Raw genomic sequence first — 24021 nt, forward strand, 5'->3', positions numbered from 1 at the left:
AGATTAGTGCATTATTGTACAAAGCGATAGAAGTAAACTTAGCAAACAAAATGTTGCAATGCGTTACAAGAGTAATCAGCAGAGCCAACCCACCCGGCAATAGAACAAACACAATGTTCATTTCTTTCTCTTTTGTGTTTCTGAATGAGATTGTAGTTCACGAAAAAACCATGAGTAAAGGCAAACACACCATTTAGCAAAACCCACTTATGTAATGAATCATCACCAGAGGATGAAAACACAACGCCATCGCGATGAGGACTCAGGATACACCACCGTGCAAGCTGCTGATGTGAATCTTGACCTCTTCGAATACTACTGGTTATCTTCTCCATACTCGAATAGGAATACTAGTTATCATCACTTCTTGAGCATCCAGAGAAAGAGCTAAAGAAACGTCCGGATGACCTTTCGTAAATGCTGCAAATTATTATGTCCATTCAGTAAATGCTGCAAAATGACCATACAATACAAAGAAAACCAATGAGACGGGGCGCACACACCATAAAGCATCAATTATAATGTAGATATGCATTTAAACAATCATAGAATATAATGAACGATCATGAGGATCTAAGATGAGAGTCATTGATTCCATTAGATGATTGCTATACCACAACTGTTCTTAAGCATTTCACAAAAGAACATCTTATCAAATGGTATTGACCGCCTGGAAATTCTATGTTGCACCGGAAGATTCAACCTCCAGTTCTTAGCTCATCTGCTGAACCTTCTTGGTTCATACCATCAATGTTACTCATCTGACTTGAATTCTGCACTCCAATCTTTCTTTGGTTTCTTTCCTGTATCTCAACAGGATGAAGGACTATCCTCATCAAATTCAATGCATATACCATATATATGGATCACCAAATCTTGGGTAAGGACATATTAAGAAGCCTAATAATTACAATTCCGTCAAGAACACATATCCAACCACAAGGCAACTATAATTTCTGGTTCATAAGTACTACCCAACTAAAGGCAGATGCATGATAAAGCATTAAGTTGAAAAGGAACCCCTGCTCTGCAGATCTCGATGCTGGCCACAGTACAGTCAGTATGCATTTAGGCACTACCAGTATTAGTATGCATTTTGATACAAATGCTATATTACAGGTTACAATGCTGACACAATCACCTCAAAAGGAGTTTCTCTAAAATCTGTAATTAAATTATCACAAGATTGTCGACAAATCAGTTATCATCAGTGGTGTTTGATCCCAGATTACTGTTGGCTTTGTGAATTTTGCTTTGTAATTCTCCCAAAAAGTCCATCTGCAAACACAACACAGAACAGTGATTTAGGTGCATGAAAGAATTACAAGTTAAAGCAAAAGAAAAATCCTCTCTGTGCCCACCTGATGGGGAAGTTTGAAGTGAACCCAAGACGAACCACTGGCTCCAGAGTACATGACTGGTTTTACTGGAATAGATGAAGACAAATTAACAGAACCAATACCATCAAATAATAATGATAACTGTCTGCAATTATAATTGGGGTGGGTCCGGAACATCGAAGCAGTCTAGCATATTTAATCAACTTCCAGAAAAGTGTATATACATCAATTTACTAAGTAAACGATATCTCAATCAATAAAAGTAATCATATATGTAAATGTATCAATTTATTTTCTCAACAGCTAAATTTGAAGTTTGATTAACAGCTTACCAACACTATTCAACAACATCCATAATGATAACGCTGCTAAACAAAAACTGAAGATAAAGCAGTCGTTGCATCTCATGTATAATTTCCCAAAAAGGACAGTTTAACAAGTACATAAAACCCTCCACATCTGTAGGGTTTCTGGGTTCAAAATCATGTGGAGGTGGAATCATAACCTTTGCTTTTTGAATTTCAGTTATCTTTTACTCAGAAGTTTTAAGAAAATCATAGGCCAAACCAAACAACAATAGGATGGATTTATTCCATGCTGGATTGACCTACTGCTGCTTTGGCCAACCTGCACCAGCACAGCAGGATATATCTTGCACTGTTTGTCACAAGATCATCAAGCTCATAATTATTTTTTCGATAATGGCTGAAATAATCCAATACCCCATTGTAAAGCCGGTTGTAGGATCCCTATTTTGGTTTCCTATCTATTTGACTAGTAAGTAAAGTTCAACCAGAAACAAAATTTCCAGCAAGTTTGGCATTTTCAGAATGTCATATTATTACTCATTGGAATCTTATATTTTGCTACAAGCACTGGCCTCTGCGATAGAGCTCAAAAGAGACTGCAAGACCTGACTTGCTGCCCAAGTGTCCGATTCCTAAAAGGAAACCAATACTGAGAACAATAAATCCTGGCCGGTTTGCAAGGATATGTTGTCTGATATCTGGTGTGCCCTGGATCTGCTATCTGACATTAAGGCTAGGATGTGGCCTATAGTAATTTATCTCTGAGGTAAGCTTAATTTAGAAGTGAAAGAACAGTTCATTATGGGGCTCACCATCATGATTCTTGTCAAGGAAAACAATTCACCAATAAAGAGAACTTAACTATCAAATAAAGTACAATAGGATTGGCATTAAAGAATCTCCAAACAGTATGCACAGATACTAACTTTCAATCCTTTTGTATTGTATAAAATTCACAGTTCAAAGTGTGACTCCAGTAGGCAATAAAATTTGACAATAAATATGTGCATATAATTTTTTCCAGAAGGAGACTATTCAAATTTTTAATACTAGCAACCATTAAAAAAGTTAAGAGATTTGACATTCTGCAATAGCTATATGAAGATATCAAAAATCTTTGTCTAAGTCATATATGTAAAATCATCCATCATGTGCTGTCATTTAAGTAATATAACACAGGACAAAATGGAAGAATGTGGTGAAGTGATTCCACAAAAAGACAATATTCTAAGCCAATTACAAGAACCTTATTTCTTTTTTAACTTTTAAGTAGGAATATATGTGGGTGGATACTTCTTTAAAGTGATTCTCAGAATGAACAACTAAATCACTCAACAAAGTAAAGACGAACTATATTCAAATAATCCTAGAATGCAGATGCATATAGCTCACCAGATACATCAGCTGATGAGTCGTCCAACTGATGAACAGCAGCTGCCCACCCTGCATAAAGAGAAAAGGGAGATTGACTGCAGCCAATTCATATGCAAACACACATATACACTAACAAAAAAAATGAATGAGATTCCTTTTTGTTGGTGTTGCATAATGCTGACTTGTTTTTAACAAAACTCTATAATTGATAATACAATTGTTATAAAAAGATAAATCAAAATGATGTGAGATTCAAAGCAAGAACTTTATATAAAGAGGACAATCACGTATTTAGCAAAATTGGAAGAGCACAAATTGGTGATAAGGAAAAATGGTGCTCATAATGGTTAATGTTGCAAAGCATAAAATATTAGAAGCATCATAAACAAGTTGAATCATCCGAGATGATAAAATCCTGTAGAAAAGTGGCCTTGTGAGACAGACTTAATGTCAAGAGGATAAACAATTCTAACCTATAAGTGCTGGACTGATCCAGACTGAAAATAAGAAAATTCATCCCGAATTATCTTTTTACCAATTTTACCTGAGACAAAAGTAGTGGAAGTTGAGAGGCGAATGAAAACAAGAACATGGGATAGAAACAAAAGGGAATTATGGGAATAAGCATGTCGCCAAGAAATGTATTTGACCTCAAACTAATCAACTATATTTTCTCTTCTCCAGCAGATCAGACCTTGAATTACTGATAGCCAACTCGGTCAGCAGTTCCTTGCTGACTTGAAAAGGATATTGCAACTAATTAAACATCTCAGTCAGGCCTCTTAAAAGCAAGAGCAAGGACTCCCATACTTATGAATTAAGGGTTTCCAGACAGAGAAAAGAAGGGTAATCAGCCTTTCAGGTGCTTGTTAAAAACATTATATGGCCAGCGGAAGAGTATAATACTGAGAAGAACTTCCAGGCAAATAAAAGCATAAAACCTAGCCTTCTTACGATCCATTGTAACCTAAAATGAGATAATAGTTGCACACCTGATATCATAAGGCTATGCATTACCTGTTCTGCCTCCTAAAGAGGTGATCAACAGCACACAAGGCTCCTACCAATGCATGGTCCAAGGGCCGTCAATGTGCTCAACCTTGCCTTTGCAAGTAGAGAAACTGTTTTCAAGACTCAAACTTGATCACCTAGATGACAAAAAACAACCTTACCAGAAAATCAAGCCTACCCTTTACGTGTTCAGCCTCCTAATAATGTGTTATAAGAGACACCATATACTTGGAGTTGATCATAAAAGATAGACACGTATGATTTATCATAAGAACATTAATTCTGCATGACATTCAAGAAAAAAAATGTTATAGGGCTCATCACAAAAAATATTGTGCATGACATATTGTTAAAAAATGCTTTACATGCTTCAGAAAAAGGTTCCAACAATCAACTTCAGATATGTAGAGATGGTCATGCAAATTTCCTGTAGAAAATGACGCAAGAATCATTTTAAATAAAGGGCATCATGCATGCATGATCGCAAAAAACAAAGATGGCTTTGCTAGACTAGTATAAACACACGTGAAAAAGAAATACAGTCGAAAAGTTAGTAACAACTTGCAGACAAAAGGCAGCAGACCAGAAAACTCGGTCGTAAAATAATGTCCAAAAGCGAGAACATTTTTATGATGAAGTATTTTTAGAAGTTAGACCTTCGAAGTACCATTCAAGTACCAGAATCTAAAAATGATGTTCATATGTTGATACAGACAAGTACAATCAGTACACCATCACATTGGTATGTTTTAAGCAGTATGGTCAGTATTTGAAACCATGTCTTGTGCTACATCCAAGAAACATTATATAGAACAGCAAGGAATCATGTACCAGCAGTGATGCAAACATCTAAAAGACAACAGACATCAACTACCATGAGACAACTTTGCAAGCACTTAAAAGAAGAGGAACCTGGATGGCATTTGAAAATCAAAACCTTAGCAGAACTCATGGTAATAGCCATGAAAAAATTTTAGAGAGTAGTTTATATATCTTCAAGAAATTGGAGATTGGACTCAGCATTACCAATCAAGGGAAGCTATATAACTATCGCACTGCAGTTTTTATTACAACCCTAATATTTGGATTAGGCAACCAATAGAAATATCAATGCACATCAAACTAGCAACTTCACATGGCCACAAGCTAATGATACAGGTATGACCAATAAAATTAATATGCTAATCCTTGGAGTACAAAATATTCTGTAATGAAAACTAAAAAAAGAGAAAAAGCAACTTCAAGAGGTTAAGCCTTAGACGTAGATGTATCAGATAAAATATGCATACACATACTTACGATCTGTTAGAAATTTCACAACCTCACTAGTAGAACACCCCTCTAAAGGTATCAACTTCTGATGAGTGTTCTCCTTTGCAACATTGTTACTGCCTACCTCCCCATGTTCCACAGCAGGAAAGTTTCTTGGATAAGATGCTTGACTCTTTTCGCCATCAGTCCCATGCGAATAGTTCACTTTATCATATGCAAGGATAAAATAAAAGCCAATTATGCATCCACAGAGAAATTTCAGTAAAGAAATATCTTACAGTATGTCTTCTCATGAGTGGATGCATATAAATAATTTATAGCCTTGAGAACCAAGCAATCACAGTATGGATTGATAATGCTTTATGTATAAATTAAGATGCTAAATGACCATCATTTTTTTCTGATAAAAAGTATATTGGATCAAGCATCTCATATGCCGACATCAATTCGTGTTGCTCATGCACTGACATGAAGGCAAATTACCTGCATCAGTATGTGGGTTAAAATTGAATGTGATATATCTGAATAGTAAATTTCATGCTTTTAAGATATTCTGCATATGAGCAAAACGAAGCCCATGTGTTCAGAAACAATGTACTAGGTACTTTTAACAGCAAGCTTCTAAGATTTAGCACATAAAATACAAGAAACATTGCAGAGTTTGTTCTTTTTTCATACAAGTGAATGACAAGATGTACTCATGAAATCAGGAAGATTTCTACTCAACTTGGAACCTTGAAACCATGATCTAAAGAATCAATCTATTGTCACACTACAACAAACGACCAAGTCATGTAAATGAAGCCACAAGACTACAATGTGTCCAAGTCCTAATTTCCCAGAACATCTGAAAAATGCTTAAATTTGACCAGTGAAAGAACCCTAGACCATGATCGACAAACCCTAATCTACTTATCTGACCAGACATAAATGAAACAAGAGAGAATACCTCCAGATCTGCGCCGATTGATTGAACGATTCCTGCAACATTAGTAGGCACCCGATCAAAAAGTTGAGCTTCGGTTAAAAAAAAATAATAATAAAACAATCTGCAGCTACCAGACGCAATTGAACAAACAGCTGATGAGCGTGGCGCTTGATGGCGCAAATGGACCGCGTCAACGCAAGAGAGGGCCAAGACCACGCAAAGGATAGGGGATTCAGGCGTGACTAACCTGGAGGCAGGGGGTACGAAGCGCTTGACGCTCTCCTGCACGTTGTCGAGCATATTAGCCGGGCAATCGACGAGACTCCGCGCCGCGCTGGGAGGAGAGAGAGGAAGAGGAGCCCCCTTTCAACGCTCCCACGGCGCAAGTCCGGTGCGAGCCCAAGCGAGAGAGAGAGAGAGAGAGAGAGAGGAGAGAGAGAGAGAGAGAAAGCAAAAGATGGGGCCGTGAGAGCACATAGAAATTCCAAGGCCCTGATGTTTAGGTGGCCCGAGTCACCCCTGGCACCAGTGACAGTGACACCAAGCGTGTGGGTCCCAGAGAAGGGAACACAGTGACTCGGACACCAAGCGTGTGGGCCCGAGAGAAGGGAACACATCACCCCTGAACGATATCGGGGGCGACTCAGTAATGTCCGATATAGCAAATTTTTCGTGAGATTCTTTTTCGTTCTTTTTTTCACTGGAACGCACGGCCACGCAGCCGACTCAAACCGCAAGTCATTTCAGTTGTGATCTCAATTCACCGTTAAAGTTATCATCACAATTTGTGCCATTTGATTGCGTTACTATTAGACTTACTACTAAACTACACAGAAACAAACACTTCAAGACACGCAGCATTAGAAACTGAGGGCACCCATAAACCTACATCAACTCAGACATATGCAGTAAAGTTGGATTCATAGAGAAAATATAAAAGCTATGTTTCAGTGATCTCAGCTCTCCTCCCTCCCCATGTTATCTCGGTTTCTTGCAATATCGACACACTGTCTGCTGATTGCACTATCTTGTTCTTCTTTGCATGGGTAGCCCAATCGAGAAGACCGGCTTGCACATTATCTTCGTATATGGAGTTGTTGAATGAACTCTCCATCTGGCCTTCCAGAAGAGACACCCAGTTACATAAGAGGATTCAGAGCAGGAGTGCATGATACTAAAGCTCACCTGGGTAACAATGGCAGGGCGCTATCGATGGAGAGGAGCTGTATGATGACAGTGAATACCAGCAAAACAACTAGAACTAATCAGACAAGCGCAGTTGCTGTCAATAGGTTGCCGTCTGCCTGATTACTAACCTGGCAACACGAAGCCTGCTTGCTGAATGATGCAGAAATGGGAGACATGCCGTCTGCATCACCAAAAGCATCAGTTCACAAATGACTTTATTCAAACTGAAAGCTTCTTAATATTCTTACTACGACACATACAAATTCCCTGACAAAGGAGTATTGGTTTCTCTGTCAATTTTGCAGAAAGAACTGATTTTTGTCTGGGTTAAGAAAGTTCAAAAACCAAATGCTAGTAAAACTAATTTTGTTCAGTTTAGGATGGCAATTTTGAAAAACCACCCAAACTGCACTGAACAGAACCATATATTTGTTCGATCAGATACTAGAAAATTATGAATCTAATGCATTTCGTGAATACATATGAACATATATTTGTATGGCAATTATGATATTTTTTTATATTGTGAATACATATAATAGTAGGGTCTGAAAACCAGACATGACCAAATAATTTTGGTTCAATTTGTTTTACAGTTCAATCTAGTCCGGTTTCAAGTTCTACAATTGTACTAATTTGTTCAGTCTGAAAATACCCTCAAAACTAAACTGAAAGCCCACATGGGGCACTTTCTGAAATGAGTGATCAATTATGTCAATAAGTTTGGCTACACAATATTGAGACCCATGTCAATATACATATGGAACCATTCCATATGCAAGAAAGCAAAAAAAGCCAGACTTTTACAGAACCAATAAAGGCAATTACTCTGGAAAATAATATTGGAGATAAAAAAAAAGAGGCCAATATATGCAGTACTAACTTAAACCACAAACCATAATATGTGTATGCGTGTGTGTGTGTGCATATATATAAATAAATATATATATATATATATTTATTTATTTATTTATTTATTTATTTATTTATTTATTTATTTATTTATTTATTTATTTATTTATATATATATATATATATATGTGGAATTTGCTATCCAGAAGAAAAATGCAACCTTGAAGGCATTTTCATATAGAATGTAGTGTATCAAGATGACAATTCGTGGTCCTGAAGCCGGAAAAGATGGTCCAATGGTATAACCACCAAGTTATCTTCATCGATAGAATGTTTATCAGCAACCTCATGGACCAAGTGAGTGATAATATTGTCCAATTTGGTATGAACAGCAAGCAGAAGTTGTGATATCACCAGATTCAAGTCAATATTTCAAGAGAATTTCCCATAGTGCAACTGTGCAAGTCAGATTTGTGTATGCACAATTGAAGTACAAAATCTTGGTTTCATATGTGCTTTGGGAAAGGTGGCAAAAATTAACCAAAGTAAGCATGCATACAAAAATGTACATGCCAAGCTGCAAACAAAATGATGAATGTAAGAAGATGGAACACAAACAGAGAAGCTGTAAATCTAATAGCAGCAGCAAGGATGTCACATCATGATGATACTTCTGAATTAATTATGGTGTGTGGACAACAATGACAACTAACTTGAGGTACCTAATTTAGTAATTTAAATTAACTTGTGAATTTTAGTCTTATTTTGCAGTTTTTAAATGGAAGTTTGTCAGTATTTGACAATCAAACTACGAATTATGATCATAGAAGGAGAAGATAAAAAAGACTGATGATCCAGCATTAAATTCCTGCAATATTATGGTTTTGTCATTTTGATTTCTGGTAGTGAAATGGTTTTTTATTTGGTTTCAGGAATTTCCAAACCGTAACTAATCAATTTGGTTTGTTCTCATCGATAAACTGGATCTAAACTGGACCAACTGAACCATATACATCCCTATCAGACTGAATAGGATACATCATGTCAAGAACTAAAAAGTATATAGGATCATGTGTCAGTTTAAGCTTACGAAATTTCTACGTGCAAAGTTGATCTTACCTTCAACAATTAATAACAAGAATATCATAACAAAAAACCCACAGGCATCAATTACAAAACAAAAAGGAAAAAAGAGAAACCACAATTACATAGATAACATAAAAATGATCTCATATTAGGCTATTAATCATAGTCCCAAATTGCCTGAACAAATCAATTAAACCTAACTGAACTTTAGGAACTCAAATTTACAAGATGCATGTATTCTTGTTTACAGTTACCTTATATCAACAACTTCTTTTGAGTCAGTTTCAACGACTCATTATATATTTGTAAACACTAAATTTCCATATTGAAGAAAGACAGGAATTAGGACTGTGAATAACAGCCAACAATATGCTTACCATGATAAATACCGGTCTCATATTAGTGTGGTCTGTCTTGGTAATGGATCCATATATTGCTTAAAAAAGAATGCTGAAACATACTCAAGTTTGATTTCGAATTTAGAAGAGCAGATGCATTTTTGTCATGTAACATATCTAACACTAGAAAAGTGACTTTCTGAAAAGAAAAGAATCAAGTGTTGTGGATTATCAGGTAAAAACTATTCTCATTACAAGAAGAAGTCATTTTTACTCCAAATCTTTTCCACAAACAGAAACATGTCTGCACAAACTCCAACTGCAATAATATGAAAGGATTTTAGCAAATCTGATTCCATTTATAACATACTACAACAACAAAACTCAGAATCCATAAGCTTTATCATGGTCCACAACACTTATACATAGAAGCGGAAATTGAATGTTTCATTTAGTTTCTTTATGCTCTTGGTATTCAATTATAGAATAAGCCAGCCGAAATTTCCCTTTATTTTATAGAAAAGTTAGAACTTAGAAACATCATATTAGGATCAAGATGCATAGTAGTTTTAATACATGGAAAAGTAATATCCTACATACCATCCAACTCAATATGAACGAGTCCGTGCCAAAGCCCTCGAAATGTTTTTTGATAAATTCAAAATGCTGCACATGGCTGATCTTTGGAGGAGCTGCTGCATATCATTGTCTTTTGGTTAGCACATCATTGGCATTGCATCAAGTGCTTTTCTTTTCACATAAATATCAAACAATGTAACCAACACCAAATAGTTTAAATCTTACAGCTTGCATTTTTTTTTGTATATATAATATCAATTCATAGTATTTTAAAGCAGAAAATCATTTCAGATATTAGCTATCATATGCAGCATGCTGTCAATCCATCAGTACTTTGTTCATACCATTTTGCATCATTTTTCTGAACTAACTCCTCCCAGAATCTCCAATTTGCATTTAAAATATGAAGAGTCAAAATCAACATACTCAAGGAAGAATTTAGCATATTTGCAGAGAAACAAAATAAACAAAATAAACACACTCAAGGAAGAAATTTTAGCATATTTGCAGAGAAACAAAATAAACATGAAAAAAAATTATAATAATAAATGGATACCTGTGCAGTTCCTATAACAAAAGTGATAAGGTTGAGAACCACGAGTGACAGAGAAAACAAAATAAAGGTACAAATTCATGGATAACCAAACAAGTAGTAATAATGGAACATTTCCAAGGACCAAGGAAATATATCAGAACACTAAGGTTCAGTTGTTCACTCAAACTATAGCTCCAATAAAAATGCCTTTATTCCTTCATTTTCTTGTTTGCAAGAAATGAATGCTGATAGTTGCAGCTCAAAAGTAAAAACTTTCTTGTTCCTCAACAAGCAAATTGAACTGTTGGAAGAAGTCAATATTTAGGAAATATTGCAAAAAGAAATATAAATGTCAAGAAATCCAATGAGTTCAAAAGGCACACTATCATGAGCTGCAATTGTAAATCATTTCATAAAAGAAAAGCTTGTGAATAATTAATTGGTCATCACAATGAGTCCATGGAGATCATAGTCAAGATCCACTTAGTATTTCTAGACAATTGCTGAGTCACAAGCATTTAAATATAGAAACCTAGCAATGAAGTGTTTGTGTAGTTCAATTGTTTACAAATTTTCAAAAAATAATTCTTTGCATTGATCCTTGTTGATTTCAGTTCCTCGGGAAGTACAGATTACTGACCTTACTCATAGTTTTTTCTAAAGGAAACATCGGATCCCCGCAATATCAAACTTTGCAAGATAAGGCACAAGGTTTCAATAATAATCCTAAATCAAAAATAGGATATAAGATCCTTACAAGCCCACTTAAACCCACTGACTCAGCTACTCACAAAGATGGATACTTGTTTAGTCTTTTGGTCATAATGCTGAAGTCAAGGCATGAGGGTATGACAAAATAAATGCATAACAAAGCTTCCACCCTTCCATAAGGGATGCTCTATCTTTGAAGATATCAAAGGGTAAAAATAGTTTGCATGAATAATTGTTTAAAGCACGTTTATCCCAATTGACACCATTGTTGGAAATCTTCAAACTACATAGAACACATTACCAACACCAAGACAACTTGTGACCCATCCATAAGAAATAGGGAAGACAGGAGGCGTTCATATCAAGCTTCCCTTATTAAAGAAGAAAATGATCAATGTGCAACCACACTCATAGCCATGTGCTGAAAGTTTATATGAACTAGCAGTATATTGGTGAATGCCAAAACTGCTAGAATAAGCGACAAATTTTAGAAATAACAATAAGTGTCTCCTACCAATTTAGCATAATAGTACAGTTTCCAAACCGATTGCATGATTCAGACAATTGCCATCCTTTGCAAATACTTCGAGAGCTTGTCCCTTGTCTACATGTTCAGATGAGAGGACAGGCTTTCTATTAAATAAATTCATAAACACAAATTTCATTACCTCATCAAACAAGCAAGTTTAGCATATGGTTTACCTAGCACTACTGCATATACAGACTGCTCCCCTTAATTTTCAGTAACATAAAAGTGAGAGGCCACCATTATCACTGGCCGGATCATAAAAATATATTTTTTGTAGCATAAATTTTAATATCTCAACAATCATGCAAGTTTAGCATTGTTTACCTAGCACTATTTCATATACTAGACTACTCCCCACAATTATTAGTAACAAAAAGATGAGTGGCCACCTTTCTCACTGGCCATATCTACAAAATATTTATATATATGACCAAAAACACATTTTAACACCAGACCGCATACCAGAAACTAACAGCCAAATCTTTATACAAGAATATCCCAGAAAAAGCGATTCCTAACTAGTAAGAAGGAAAAAACTGAACACTATCCTGGCAGAGTGAAACTAATGGTAGCATCAAACACACAGAGCTAAGATGGAGAAGATGCTCATGTCCATCAAGATTGACAACTCCATGATTTTTCAACATCATGTGATATATTCTATAGTCTTGCACCATAAGCCCAAGGATGATCATTCAGATAAGCTTGCACCGCTTCCTTGATGGCCAGGTTTGGTACCAATTGGTGTTGTTCCAGTGGTTCTCGTGTGATTGGGTCAAAGTTACCAACCTACAACATGAAAATCTCAGTTTCCATGAAGTGATATATGAAATATTGAATGAGTAAAAGCTCTAATAGTACAAATTTGATACTGAAATACAACCAAACCTTCTGTAGATGCTTAATTATCATTGCCCTTTCATATGTAATGCCACTAGGAGCAATCACAGGATCCTGAAAGATGTTAAGTGTAATCTTACAGCAAAGATAGTCAGGCACCTGAAACATCAAGTTAAAATCAAGTATTTCTTGTCCAGAGAAACAACATAAATAAATAGAGATCGGAGTCTTGAGTGCTCACTTCTGTTGGGGTGTCAACAGATGCAGTTTTACTAAACACCTCATTGAGGACTCTGAGTTGTCCAACAACATCATTTTCTGCCTCTTTAGGGCCATAATCATCTTGAGAATCATGAAGAAAATGGTACTCCGTCAAAGCTTTTTCACAAGAGTCCCTGTTATGTAAAAGAAAATGTTGCAGCAACACGAAAAGCATAATCAAGTAATTAAACTTGAGGCTCTCATCATATATAAGATAATAAGAAGATGTGACTGACTTCAAGTTTTGTAGCATCCACTCACGCTTGCTGGACAAAAGTTCCCATTCATTGTACTTTGCTTCAAAAAGACTCTGCTTAATCTCCATCACCATATCACTTTTAGGGTTGATGAGCCCCTCAATATTCAAGGCCTATGCAATAAATTTATTAGAACTAGTTATTCAAGAATCAAGAGTAGCTTACAAAACATTTCATCAAATCACAACAGACAAATGAAACCCTGACGATTGAACCATATAGTGATGAGTTTGGCCATGACCAATGATTATGTTATTCTAATCAAGATCTAAAGTTTCAGTCAGACCAGTCCATACTATGGGTATTTATTTACCAGTTCAACCACAAGCAGGAAAGCAGACCAGAAAATATATCCCAGTTTGTATTTATATCGGGCATAGTGCCTGACAATGTGACTGGTACCATACTGTATTGGATGCGGCAGTAATCTTGACTAGACACTGGCTGATAAGTTGAATTGTGGTGATAAAAGTACACTTGAAATGGTTGAGTACAATGTCTTATTTATACATGTGGGAAGGAAGGATTTCCCTCAACTGTCCAACGAGATTTCCTCATACAGTTGAGGAAATCTTATATGCTATCATGCCTCCGCAAGATTGAGCTTCTGTCAAGGATGCCAATCTTGGACCGATGCAACGAAAATAGTTTGCGGACGAGAGGCTTCGTGAGTGAGTCTGCTAGTTAATCAGTCGTATGTACGTGAGAAACACGTAGTTGATGTCTGACAACTTGATCTCGCACGAAGTGGAAGTCGATGGCAATATGTTTCATGCGTGAATGGAAAACCGGATTGGCACATAGATAGGTAGCTCCAATATTGTCATAATATATTGTAGGAGGAAAGGTAGAGATGACGTTGAGTTCCTTGAGTAGATTTGTGACCCAATTGAGCTCAGCAGTAACAGTAGTGGCGATGGCATGATATTCAGCTTCAGTTGTAGATCGTGCGACTATCTTTTGCTTCTTAGAACTCCAACTGATTAGATTAGCTCTAAGGAAAACAATATACTCCGACGTGGATGTTCTATCATCAAAGTTTCCTGCCCAATCAGCATCAACAAAAGCATAGAGATGAAGCGGGGCGTGTTTGCGAAGAAAGAGGCCCTGATTGAGGGTCCCCTTAAGATAACGCAAAATTCGTTTGACCGCAGACCAATGCGTAGTAGATGGCCGATGCATAAATTGTAATAATTTATTGACTGCAAATGAGATATCTGGACGAATGAGAGCCAAGTACTTATCGGTATTGAGTAGAGTCCGTAGCAGGACTTCCATCATATAATTTAAGTGATTCACTAGTAGATAGGGGAGTTGTAACCTCTTTTGCATCCTACATATTTGTCTTTGATAATAAGTCTTGAATATATTTTCTTTATGATAGGAGGAGACCTGGGGATGTGAATGTTGCTTCTACTCCCAGAAAATAACTCAAGGTTCCCAGATCTTTGAGGGAGAATCGATCAGCAAGTTGCTTTAGAAATGCCTGAATCTCCAAAAGATCATTGCTTGTGACAATAATATCATCCACATACACTAGAAGATATATTGTATTTCCATTTCGTTGTTGTAGGAATAACGATGTATCAGACTTGGAGTTGATGAAGCCCGTTGATATCAAAAAACGAGCCAAGTTCAGTATACCAAGCTCTTGGAACTTGACGAAGTCCATAAATAGTTTTTTGTAATTTGCAGACATGCCTCGAATACTGTGGATGAACGAAGCCAGGAGGTTGCTGCATAAGGACATCTTCAGTTAGAATCCCCTGTAAAAAGGTATTGTTAACATCTAGTTGTCGTAGGTGCCATCCTTTTGAGGTGACCAAACTCAGGATAAGTCGGATTGTTGTGGGTTTAATAACGGGATTGAATGTCTCTATGAAATCAACACCAGGTCGTTGATAAAACCCTTTGGCTACTAGACGTGCTTTATATCTAACAACGGATTCATCTAGGTTCCGCTTAATTTGAAAGACTCATTTACACCCGATGATGTTTTATGTTGATGAAAGGGTACTAGGGTCCATGTAGAGTTATGGAGGAGAGCATCATATTCTTCACACATGGCTTTACGCCAGTGATAAGATTTTTGAGCTTGAGTAATTTTGGTGGGTTCACTAGCCTCAGGAGAAGAGTTCGTTATAGCATGTAGGTCAAGGACTTGACGTGGTTTAAAAATGTCACTTTTGGAGCGTGTTGTCATTGGATGTCTAGGGGCTATGGAAGTGGTAGGTTGTGTAGTTGGTATAGCCGGTGGTGAGTCACTAACATCGGTCGGGCCAGTCTGCGGCACTTCAATATCACGAGGTCTAGGAGAAGATGAAGCCAATGGCGATGTTGCCTAGGGTATTGCTTCATCAATAGGGGAAACCTGTAAAGTAGGGAGTGGAGGAATAATGAAGAGAGTGAGGAGTTATTGAACTGGATGAGTGTGTTGATCTTGAGGGTAAGGACTGGACGGTGATGTAGGAGGTTCGTGTGACGGGATCGGAGAGATATTCCACTGATGTATGTTTGTCGGAGTAGCTTGCATGGTAGGATGATTATGATTTTGAAAAGGAAAAGAAGACTCCACAAAAATAACATAACGGGATATAGACTTTTTGAGTTTAGGGTTCGTAGTAACGGAAAACGTTATGTTCAAGAGAGTATCCTATAAAAATACAAGACTAAGATCGTGGTGTTAGCTTATGTGAGGCATAAGGACGTACCCATGAATAATATAGATAACCAAAGATTTTGAGTTTTTGAAGTTTGGAAGCTTGTGGAATAGTTTTTCCAAATGGTAACTGGTATTGGAGGACTGGAGTGAACATACGATTAATGAGATAGACTGCAGTTTGAAAGGCTGCTGACCAAAGAGTTGGTGGCATGGATGCCTGATGTAGAAGTGTGAGACCAGTTTCAACTATATGTCGATGCTTGTGTTCAGCAGAACCAACTAATTGGGGAGTATGAGGGGGTGACTTGAGGTGTTGTATACCACAAGCTATGAGACAAGATGTGAGGGCTTGATATTCGCCTCTGCCATCAGAGTAGACTGTTCTAATGGAAGACTGAAAGAAATTCTTAACCAACTTTCTAAAGTTGGTAAAGATTGTTGAAACTTCTGATTAATGGTGGAAAAAATATAACCATGTGTACTTAGTAAAATAGTCGATAAAAATGACATAAAATCTGAACTTGTCAAAAGAAAGGGTTGGGACAGGACCCCAAACATTGGTATAAATAATTTTAAACGGTTTAGAGCAAGATATAAAGGATGTTCCAAAAAGTAGTCTATGACTTTTATTGTTACGACAAGCATCACAATGAGTTATAGTACTACTGGTATTAAATGTAGGAAGAAAAAAATAAGAAAGTAATTTTTGCTGGATAAAGGATGAGGGGTGACCAAGAGGTCGATGCCACACATCAATTGGAGCTGCAACTGAAGAGTGAATAGTAGACTAAGTTATTTGTGAAGCTGACGGCCACTCATAAATGTTGTCTTTGTTCTGACCTTAGACTAAGGATGCCCCCGTGCTCATAAAGATTTCCTCAACTGCATAAGGAAATCTTATCTGCTATCACTGGCCTCCCCATCTTTTTCCCTTTTTCCTCACTTGGTTCCTCTTCCCTTGTTTCTCCTCCAGCAACAGCTCCTTTCCTCTCCATTTATTTTATTAATTTCTTCTCCAGATTACTTCCTTTTTGCATCAAATTTCTTAAATAGCTTTGATTTTGAGCTTTTTTCGTGCTATGGAGCGAATCTCTTGAGTGGAAGTTTATTATTCCTCAAATCAAGTTGAATCTGAATCTTGCCACCACGTTTCTTTCGCTTAAGAGTGGTCTTCTGCTTAGATTAAAACTAAAAATTCTCACAACAAACATTTAACTGATGGCAGATCTATGTGTATTGATGTATATATAAATATTTGGAGGTATGCTGAATCACTGGACATCTAGGCCAGTGAATCTGTGTATTTTGCATAGAACTATTTAAATGTATGTCAAATCTGCATGGATCCCTGCTAGATCGTGCATGCAACTATCCCATATCAATGCAAATTCACCCAATATCAGCATATATCTAACACAGAACTTTGAAGATCCAACCATGTAGATTTAGACTAGAATGGCAAGGATGTGACCGAGAGTTACCCATATCCACCCAAGACCAACAAGAACAGAGATCTAAATCCTCACAGAACTAGGCTAGATCCACATAAATTTAGGCTAGATCATGCAAATCTGGCCAACATCTGCATAAAGCCAAACTAGAACCACAGGGACCCAATCCACATAACTGCAACCAAGATCTTCATAGATCAAGCATAAAGTTGCATCAATTCAATAAAGATCCATGTAGATCTAGGCTAAATCAGCAAGATCCAGCTTAGATTTACTGAGATCTACAACAGAACTAGCTTGTCCTTTTATTAGTCAATTTTTTTTTTAATTATGTATGTGACTCCGTTTGTTCATGTTAATAGAAAAATGACACCAAAACAACAGAATCAATCCAATATGGCAACACACGTCAATTGGAGCACCACCATTATTAGCAATGCATCCAGTGGATGAATAACAAGATTGAAATAGCATTTGGCCAATGAATTTATTGACATGGCCAAATGCACAAAAATCCCACGATAGAAAGACAACGCTTTCAGGGCTTGATAAGTGGACAATGGGGGAACCTTGATAAGTGGACATTCAAGCATCCTATCTATGATAAATATAAGATTTGATTGGACAACATTTGAGGACCTAAGCTTGCTACTTGTATTCATGCATCATTGAGTACTCTCATATGCATGAGGAAAGTATGAGACACCAATATCAGTTCAGCTCATCTCATTAAAAGCATGAAAGTAGCAGTGTCAGTAGCGCTGGTCCATCCCTGATCAACGGATCTTACAGCATAATGCAAGCCAACAGTAGTGGTGCAACATATGATCCTAAACTAGGTAGTATTGTTAGTATAAGGCAGCTAACTAAATTTCAACCCCCTGAAAAGGACATCAGGGGTCTCTTCAGCTATTGCAGTAGAAGCCAACATTTGATGTTGAGACTGGTCTTATGGCATCCCCCCCAAAGGGCCAAAAAACATAGGATTGAAGGCTACTATGGGTATGAGAAGAGGAGGGATATAGGAAATATCAAGGTATCAAATTTTGATCATATCAATCAATATCTATGATTTATTCTCAATATTGACCACTATGTATTGGTCTAAGTACCAGTATCAGGACATATATAGCTTGATACCAGTATATTACTACTGTAAAAGAAATAAGCTGTTGAAACTGGTACAAGATCAAAATATAAATCCTTGGGTAAGATAGTTGCAAAGGGATTCGATTTCAATGTCATTCCTCCTAGCGCAGCTTGGGACACGTATTACAGATCCATAGTACCACATGAATATAATATTTTAAAAGATAAGTGTACAAGGAGATTATTGCAAAATAGTTCCATGAATGTGTTCCTCTTGGAGAGGCTTAGTGATGTAGGACAAATTTCAACGACCAATGGGTATTCTTATTTTGAGTATAAAGAAATGAGAGGAAGAAAAAATAACAACAGAGAAGATGGGATAAAAAGAAATGAACAATTACCCGACTTGCTTTGGCACAAGGGCACAAGGAAAGAACTCTTAGGATGCATCACATGATTCATAGTTTCATACCATCAAAAGAATAAATATGATCTTGTACCGCACTACCACTGGTACATAATATGAGCAATGAAGAAACTTCGCAATCTCGCCATAGCAAAGCATCGTGGCGAATCGAGCAAGACGGGGCAAGCCGGATCATTGCCCCAAGCAGCCGCAGGTGGGCTGCAAGTGCAAACTCGCTCTCATGCTGTTGGAGTCGCTCTGGAGGAGCGCAGCAGTGAACATGATGAGCGAGAAGTTGGCTACTCTCCATGAGCGGAGGCGACGCAATCTGGAGCGCCAACCGGGAAAAAGAGCCATAAGGAGAGATTCATAGCGGTGGAAACCCGCCTGGATGTTCTTGAAGCGAGCTTGGAGGAACTCTACCAAGGCCAACGAAGGCTTCTTGGGGTAGAGAGCTCGCAAGAAGAAGCTTAATCCCGAATCGACAAGGTTGAGGCCAAGTCGATCGACTGACGGACGATACCAAAGACTTCGTGCAACATTTGCACGAAGTCATGGCGAAACTCAATTCTAAAGTGACAGCACTCACAAAGGCACTAAATGCAAGAGGCAGCAACACCCGCGTTGCGCCGCCACAAAACTTGAGGGCACCCGAGCCTCATTGCTATGGAGGTGTTAGGGATGCAAAAGAGCTCGAGAATTTCTTGTTTGACATGGAACAGTACTTTCGAGCTACAAGGCCCAACTCTGAAGATATCAAAGTTTCAATAGCAACCATGTATCTGAATGGGGATACAAAACTTTGGTGGCGAACACGTTGAGAGGAGATCCAACAAGGTCGATGTCGAGTGGACATATGGGAGGACTTGAAGCGGGAGTTGAGAACTCAGTTCCTACCCAAGAACACAGAGTTCGTTGCAAGGAGGAAGTTGAGACAACTCCACCAAAGTACTTCCATCCGAGGCTACGTGAAGCAATTTTCTGCACTAATGCTAGACATACAGGACATGTCCAAGAAGGATAAATTGTTCAGCTTCCTCGATGGCCTGAAGTTATAGGCTCAACAGGAACTGCATCGAAGGAATGTCACCGATGTGATCGGGGCAATTGCGACTATAGAAAGACTCATCGACTTTATTTCCTTAGAGGACTCAGGGAAAAGAAAACAATCTTCAGGAAAACACCCTCCAAAATATTCTCGAGGGAAGGAGCCCGGGGCCGAGCAAAGGAAGAAGAGTTCCCATAAAAGGCCAAGCTCAAAAGGCAAGGCCCCAAAACCTGGCGGATGTTTCTTGTGCGATGGTGAGGGAGTGCCCACAGAAACAAGCACTCAATGCCTCAACAACTTCAATCCATCCCCCAAATCAGACTAGGGCAAGGTCGTCGCCCTCAGTTCAAGTAGTTCATAATCTAGCAGCGACGATGAGGAGTCGCAAGGTCCCCGAATAGGAGCAATGCGTTTATTGAATGCATTGCGGGATCAAGTGGGGGAGAACATGAAGGCAAAGCCACAAAAAGCAAGGAGTAGTGAGTTGATGTACCTGGACATTAAACTCAATGGCCAAACAACCTGTGCAATAGTGGACATGGGCGCTACCCACAACTTTATTGCCGACCGAGAAGCAAAGCGACTTGGGCTGATCTTGGAGAAGAACCCAAGTCGAATGAAGGCGGTGAACTCGGAGGCCAAGCGGATCTTCGAGTTGGTAAAGGGAGTCCCCATCAAGATCGGAACATGAAGCGGGAGCACAAACATGATGGTGGTGCTATTGGATGACTTCCAAGTGATTCTCGGAATAGAGTTCATGCACGCAGCGATGTTGGTGCCAATGTCGTTCCTAAACTCCCTATGTATGATGGGAGGTAACGACCCCTATGTGGTTCCCGTCTCTCGGAGAGGAACCAAGGACCCCCAATAAATGTTAGCATTACAACTGAAGAAAAGGGTACGAAAAGGTGAATTAACATTCGTGGCTACTGTGAAGCTAGAGCCCCAAGACGGGGAGATCATTCATGAACTTGCTGTGGTGGCGAGCATTCTGAAGGAGTTCACAGATGTTATGCCACCCGAGTTGCCGAAAACTCTGCCACCACGTAGAGGCGTGGATCATCATATTGAGTTAGAGCCGGGAGTGAAGCTTCCAGCGAGACCACCCTACCGCATATCCCCTCTAGAGTTGGCAGAGCTCAGAAAGCAATTAGATGAGCTACTAAGCGGTGGTCTCATCCGCAGTTCTAAAGCACCATTCGGAGCTCCAGTTCTCTTCCAAAAGAAACAAGATGAGAGCCTCCGACCATACTGTCACGGACAAACTTCGAAACAGGATGTTTGATGTAATGCTTATGTATGTCCGTGTCTTTTGGCATGTTCATGCCTTGTACAACATGTAGAGGGGCGGCCGAAGGCATAATAGTCCCATTTTAGTTGGGTTGGTGGCCTCTTTAGGCTTGTAAATAAAGGTTGTGTCATGTGGACACGTGCGAGAGCTTTTCGGTCTGTAATGGACCATTTTACCCTTTGTTGTGCCACTGTTCAGAGCTTGTAAAGTTTGTTTGTAATTTGCATTGTCTATGAAGTGTTTTTCGGAGATGTTTGCTTGTGGATCCCGATTGAGGCGTTCTCTCTAACCCGTTCTCTCTTTTGTTGGTCCTATGGGACAATGGGAGGCTTCGGGGAGGCTGACCTTTGCGGACGGACACGCAAGGGTGCCGCACGACTTAGGCAAATCCAGCTAAGTCCGTGTCATATGGTATCAGAGCGGGACAAGCACTCATAGAAACACTTGACATGCAAACGTGGGGGACCTAGCGGGGCTGCGTTGAGGGCAGTCAGCACACGCGCGACCGTTTGAGGGAAAACGGGCATGGAGATGTAGGGAAAAGAGTCGCTCAGAGGAGCGGGCATCTGAGATTGGCATTCAGAGGAATGGCCAACCCTTCGCACAAGAGGCACCACGAGAACAGGCAAGCTTGGAAGAATTTGGAGCGCACAAAGGTTGGGATGGCTGAGTTTGAGCTACGGCTCAACGTTGACAACTATACTTGATGGTGCTCTAGGCAAGCGAGGCGCTTGGCAAGAATGAGACCATGCAAGGTGGAATGAGTTGCTCAACGACCAAAAGAGTTATGCAAAGCTCACAGAGGTGAGGGGAATTGCTAACTCGAAGAATTTAGTACTCATGCATGGGCTTGTATGCGGACGACGGAATGTTCGTGGCCATCCCAAGGCGACCGAAACTCGACGCCATGGAGCATTGAAACTTTCTCTTCGGCATGTGAAGGATACGTCCGTCGGAGGCTAAAGTGTGCAACGAGTTCAGCATGTTGCTAGGCCTTGAGGGGTGTAGCGGGGGCTGTATTGACATGGAGTCGCAATCTAGCAAGTGCGTTTGCAGGAGGCAGAACAGTGCACAGTTTGTTCAGCAGATCGGAGTAGTCCAAGGGGATGGTGGTCTCCGAAACGAAGAGAGATGTTGCTCCAACGAGATAGTTATCCAGGAGGGATAAGTCCCGACTCTCCAGAGGGAGAATCATGTGAGACGGACCTCACATGTTGAGGAGTACCTCAACAAACAACAACTCCACGAAGCTCGATGGACTGAGCAAGCGGCAAGGAGTTGTCGCATGATCTCGCTCGAGAGAATGCATTGGTGGATGCATTGCGAGATCAAGTGGGGGAGCGACCTAAAGCAACTTAAATGAAGGCACACTTGGAGTCGATGTGGAGATCGGACTCAAGGGAGGGCTGACCCGTGGAATGGTGGGCACGAGGGCCACCATCGACTCAATGCAAAAATGAGGAGCGGAGCAACTTGGGTGTAACTTGGCGAAGTACCCAAGCCGCATGAAGGGAGCCAGCATAGAAGTTGGAACGTGGAGCAGAGGCACAGTGCTTTCCTTAGACAGAGGTCAAGGACATGAACTCTTGCAGAGGCAATAGTAGGATCATGTTGTTCTATGGGTCCTTCATTCTGACGGAGCAGACTCAACTTGCATGGTGCCAAAGACGAAGGGAGCTTCGGGGCACATGCACCTTATCTTGGAGAAGCATTTGATGGAGGAACTAAGGCGACTCAATTTGCGGAGGCGAAGTTGGGTTCAGAAGGCCTTAGCACGGGGCAAGAGGACGCAGAGGCGGGTACTCTTGAAGAATATGCCACAGTGTTGCCATTCGAGTTGCTATGAAGGAAGCGGTGCGCAGCGGAGATTGTGCTGGTAGGGGTAGAGGCCCAGGATCCAGACAATGGTGCACAAATTACAGTGAAGTCGGTGGACTTCGGGAGCTACTAGGCGACGGACTGTCCTAGAGCGGTGCTTCATCTAGGTGTGACCCAAGAGTGGGTGGATGAAGGTCGATTGCCAAAGGAGCGAACAAAATCGAAGGTAGAGGAGACCCTGCGATGTATTGGCAGAGGCCACACATGGAGGGTTCACAATTCGAGTTTATTCCACAAGGATCAGAATGCAATGGAGATGTCACCAGGAGGCGACATGGTGCAGCGGATCGTGGTGGAACAGTTCGTGGCAATGCGACACACGACATAGTCCCGGGAGGGACTAGATCATATAGAGGTATGATCGGGAGCTACTGGGAGCTCCACTTCGGTGAACAACACGACGGCAAGAAGGGCTATGGATTCAAGGAGTGAAGGCCATGGTACCGCAGAGGCGGGTCTTCCGTGCGTGCATCGAATTTTGCATCGGATGAAAACCTTGGTCATCAGCATATGGGGGCTGGGTTCCACCAAGGGAAAAGTTCGAATGCAAGTACCAGTGAGTTCCATGGGAGGAACTTGATCATGCAGAAGTATGATTGAAGCAGTTGGAGAGTTGGACTGCTCCAGAGCTCATATTCGCTTAAGGGAGCCCGACAAGTCAGAGGACAAGGTCGAGTAAGCGGACGTTGCTACCAAGGAAGCTAAGGAGAACAGAATCGGTGCAAACCCTACAACATGATTGCAGAGGCCATGCATGGGAGTTGCAGTCTGTCTTTCCATCGACCAA

At 39.6% G+C, this 24021-nt stretch overlaps 2 protein-coding genes across 8 annotated transcripts in view; both read right to left on the bottom strand.

Moving 5' to 3' along the window:
• Positions 1-100: 100 nt before the first annotated feature.
• Positions 101-6705, bottom strand: LOC135653103 (uncharacterized). Of its 4 annotated transcripts, none has more exons than XR_010502306.1 (7): positions 6481-6699; positions 6255-6286; positions 5333-5509; positions 3041-3091; positions 1362-1426; positions 1142-1278; positions 101-420 (listed from the first exon to the last, which is right to left on the bottom strand). XR_010502306.1 is itself a non-coding variant. In XM_065174594.1 (6 exons), exons 1-6 carry the CDS (start codon positions 6531-6533, stop codon positions 1198-1200), a joined length of 459 nt encoding a protein of 152 aa, XP_065030666.1. In that variant the 5' UTR covers positions 6534-6698; the 3' UTR covers positions 1009-1197. The 4 variants fall into 4 exon arrangements, 2 of the variants coding, with proteins under 2 accessions (XP_065030666.1, XP_065030667.1); XR_010502305.1 differs by having other exon boundaries at positions 101-450; positions 6481-6698; XM_065174594.1 differs by lacking the exon at positions 101-420 and having other exon boundaries at positions 1009-1278; positions 6481-6698.
• A 432-nt stretch (positions 6706-7137) lies between these two features.
• The window catches only part of LOC108951779 (E3 ubiquitin-protein ligase CHIP-like), a 32545-nt gene continuing 15661 nt past the window's right edge, over positions 7138-24021 (bottom strand). Inside the window, exons 5-11 of one of the 4 annotated variants that reach the window (XM_065174590.1) lie at positions 13389-13522; positions 13133-13286; positions 12940-13050; positions 10621-12840; positions 10298-10389; positions 7419-7602; positions 7138-7347 (exon numbers count right to left, since the gene is read on the bottom strand). In XM_065174590.1, the coding sequence (XP_065030662.1) occupies positions 12712-12840; positions 12940-13050; positions 13133-13286; positions 13389-13522 (528 nt within the window). In that variant the 3' untranslated portion in view covers positions 7138-7347; positions 7419-7602; positions 10298-10389; positions 10621-12711. Of the gene's footprint in view, positions 7348-7418; positions 7603-10297; positions 12841-12939; positions 13051-13132; positions 13287-13388; positions 13523-24021 lie in introns of all 4 variants that reach the window. The other 3 variants (XM_065174591.1, XM_065174592.1, XM_065174589.1) reach the window with 3 other exon arrangements.

The sequence above is a fragment of the Musa acuminata genome, chromosome BXJ3-11, assembly GCF_036884655.1.
Source record: "Musa acuminata AAA Group cultivar baxijiao chromosome BXJ3-11, Cavendish_Baxijiao_AAA, whole genome shotgun sequence".
Lineage (NCBI taxonomy): Eukaryota > Viridiplantae > Streptophyta > Magnoliopsida > Zingiberales > Musaceae > Musa > Musa acuminata.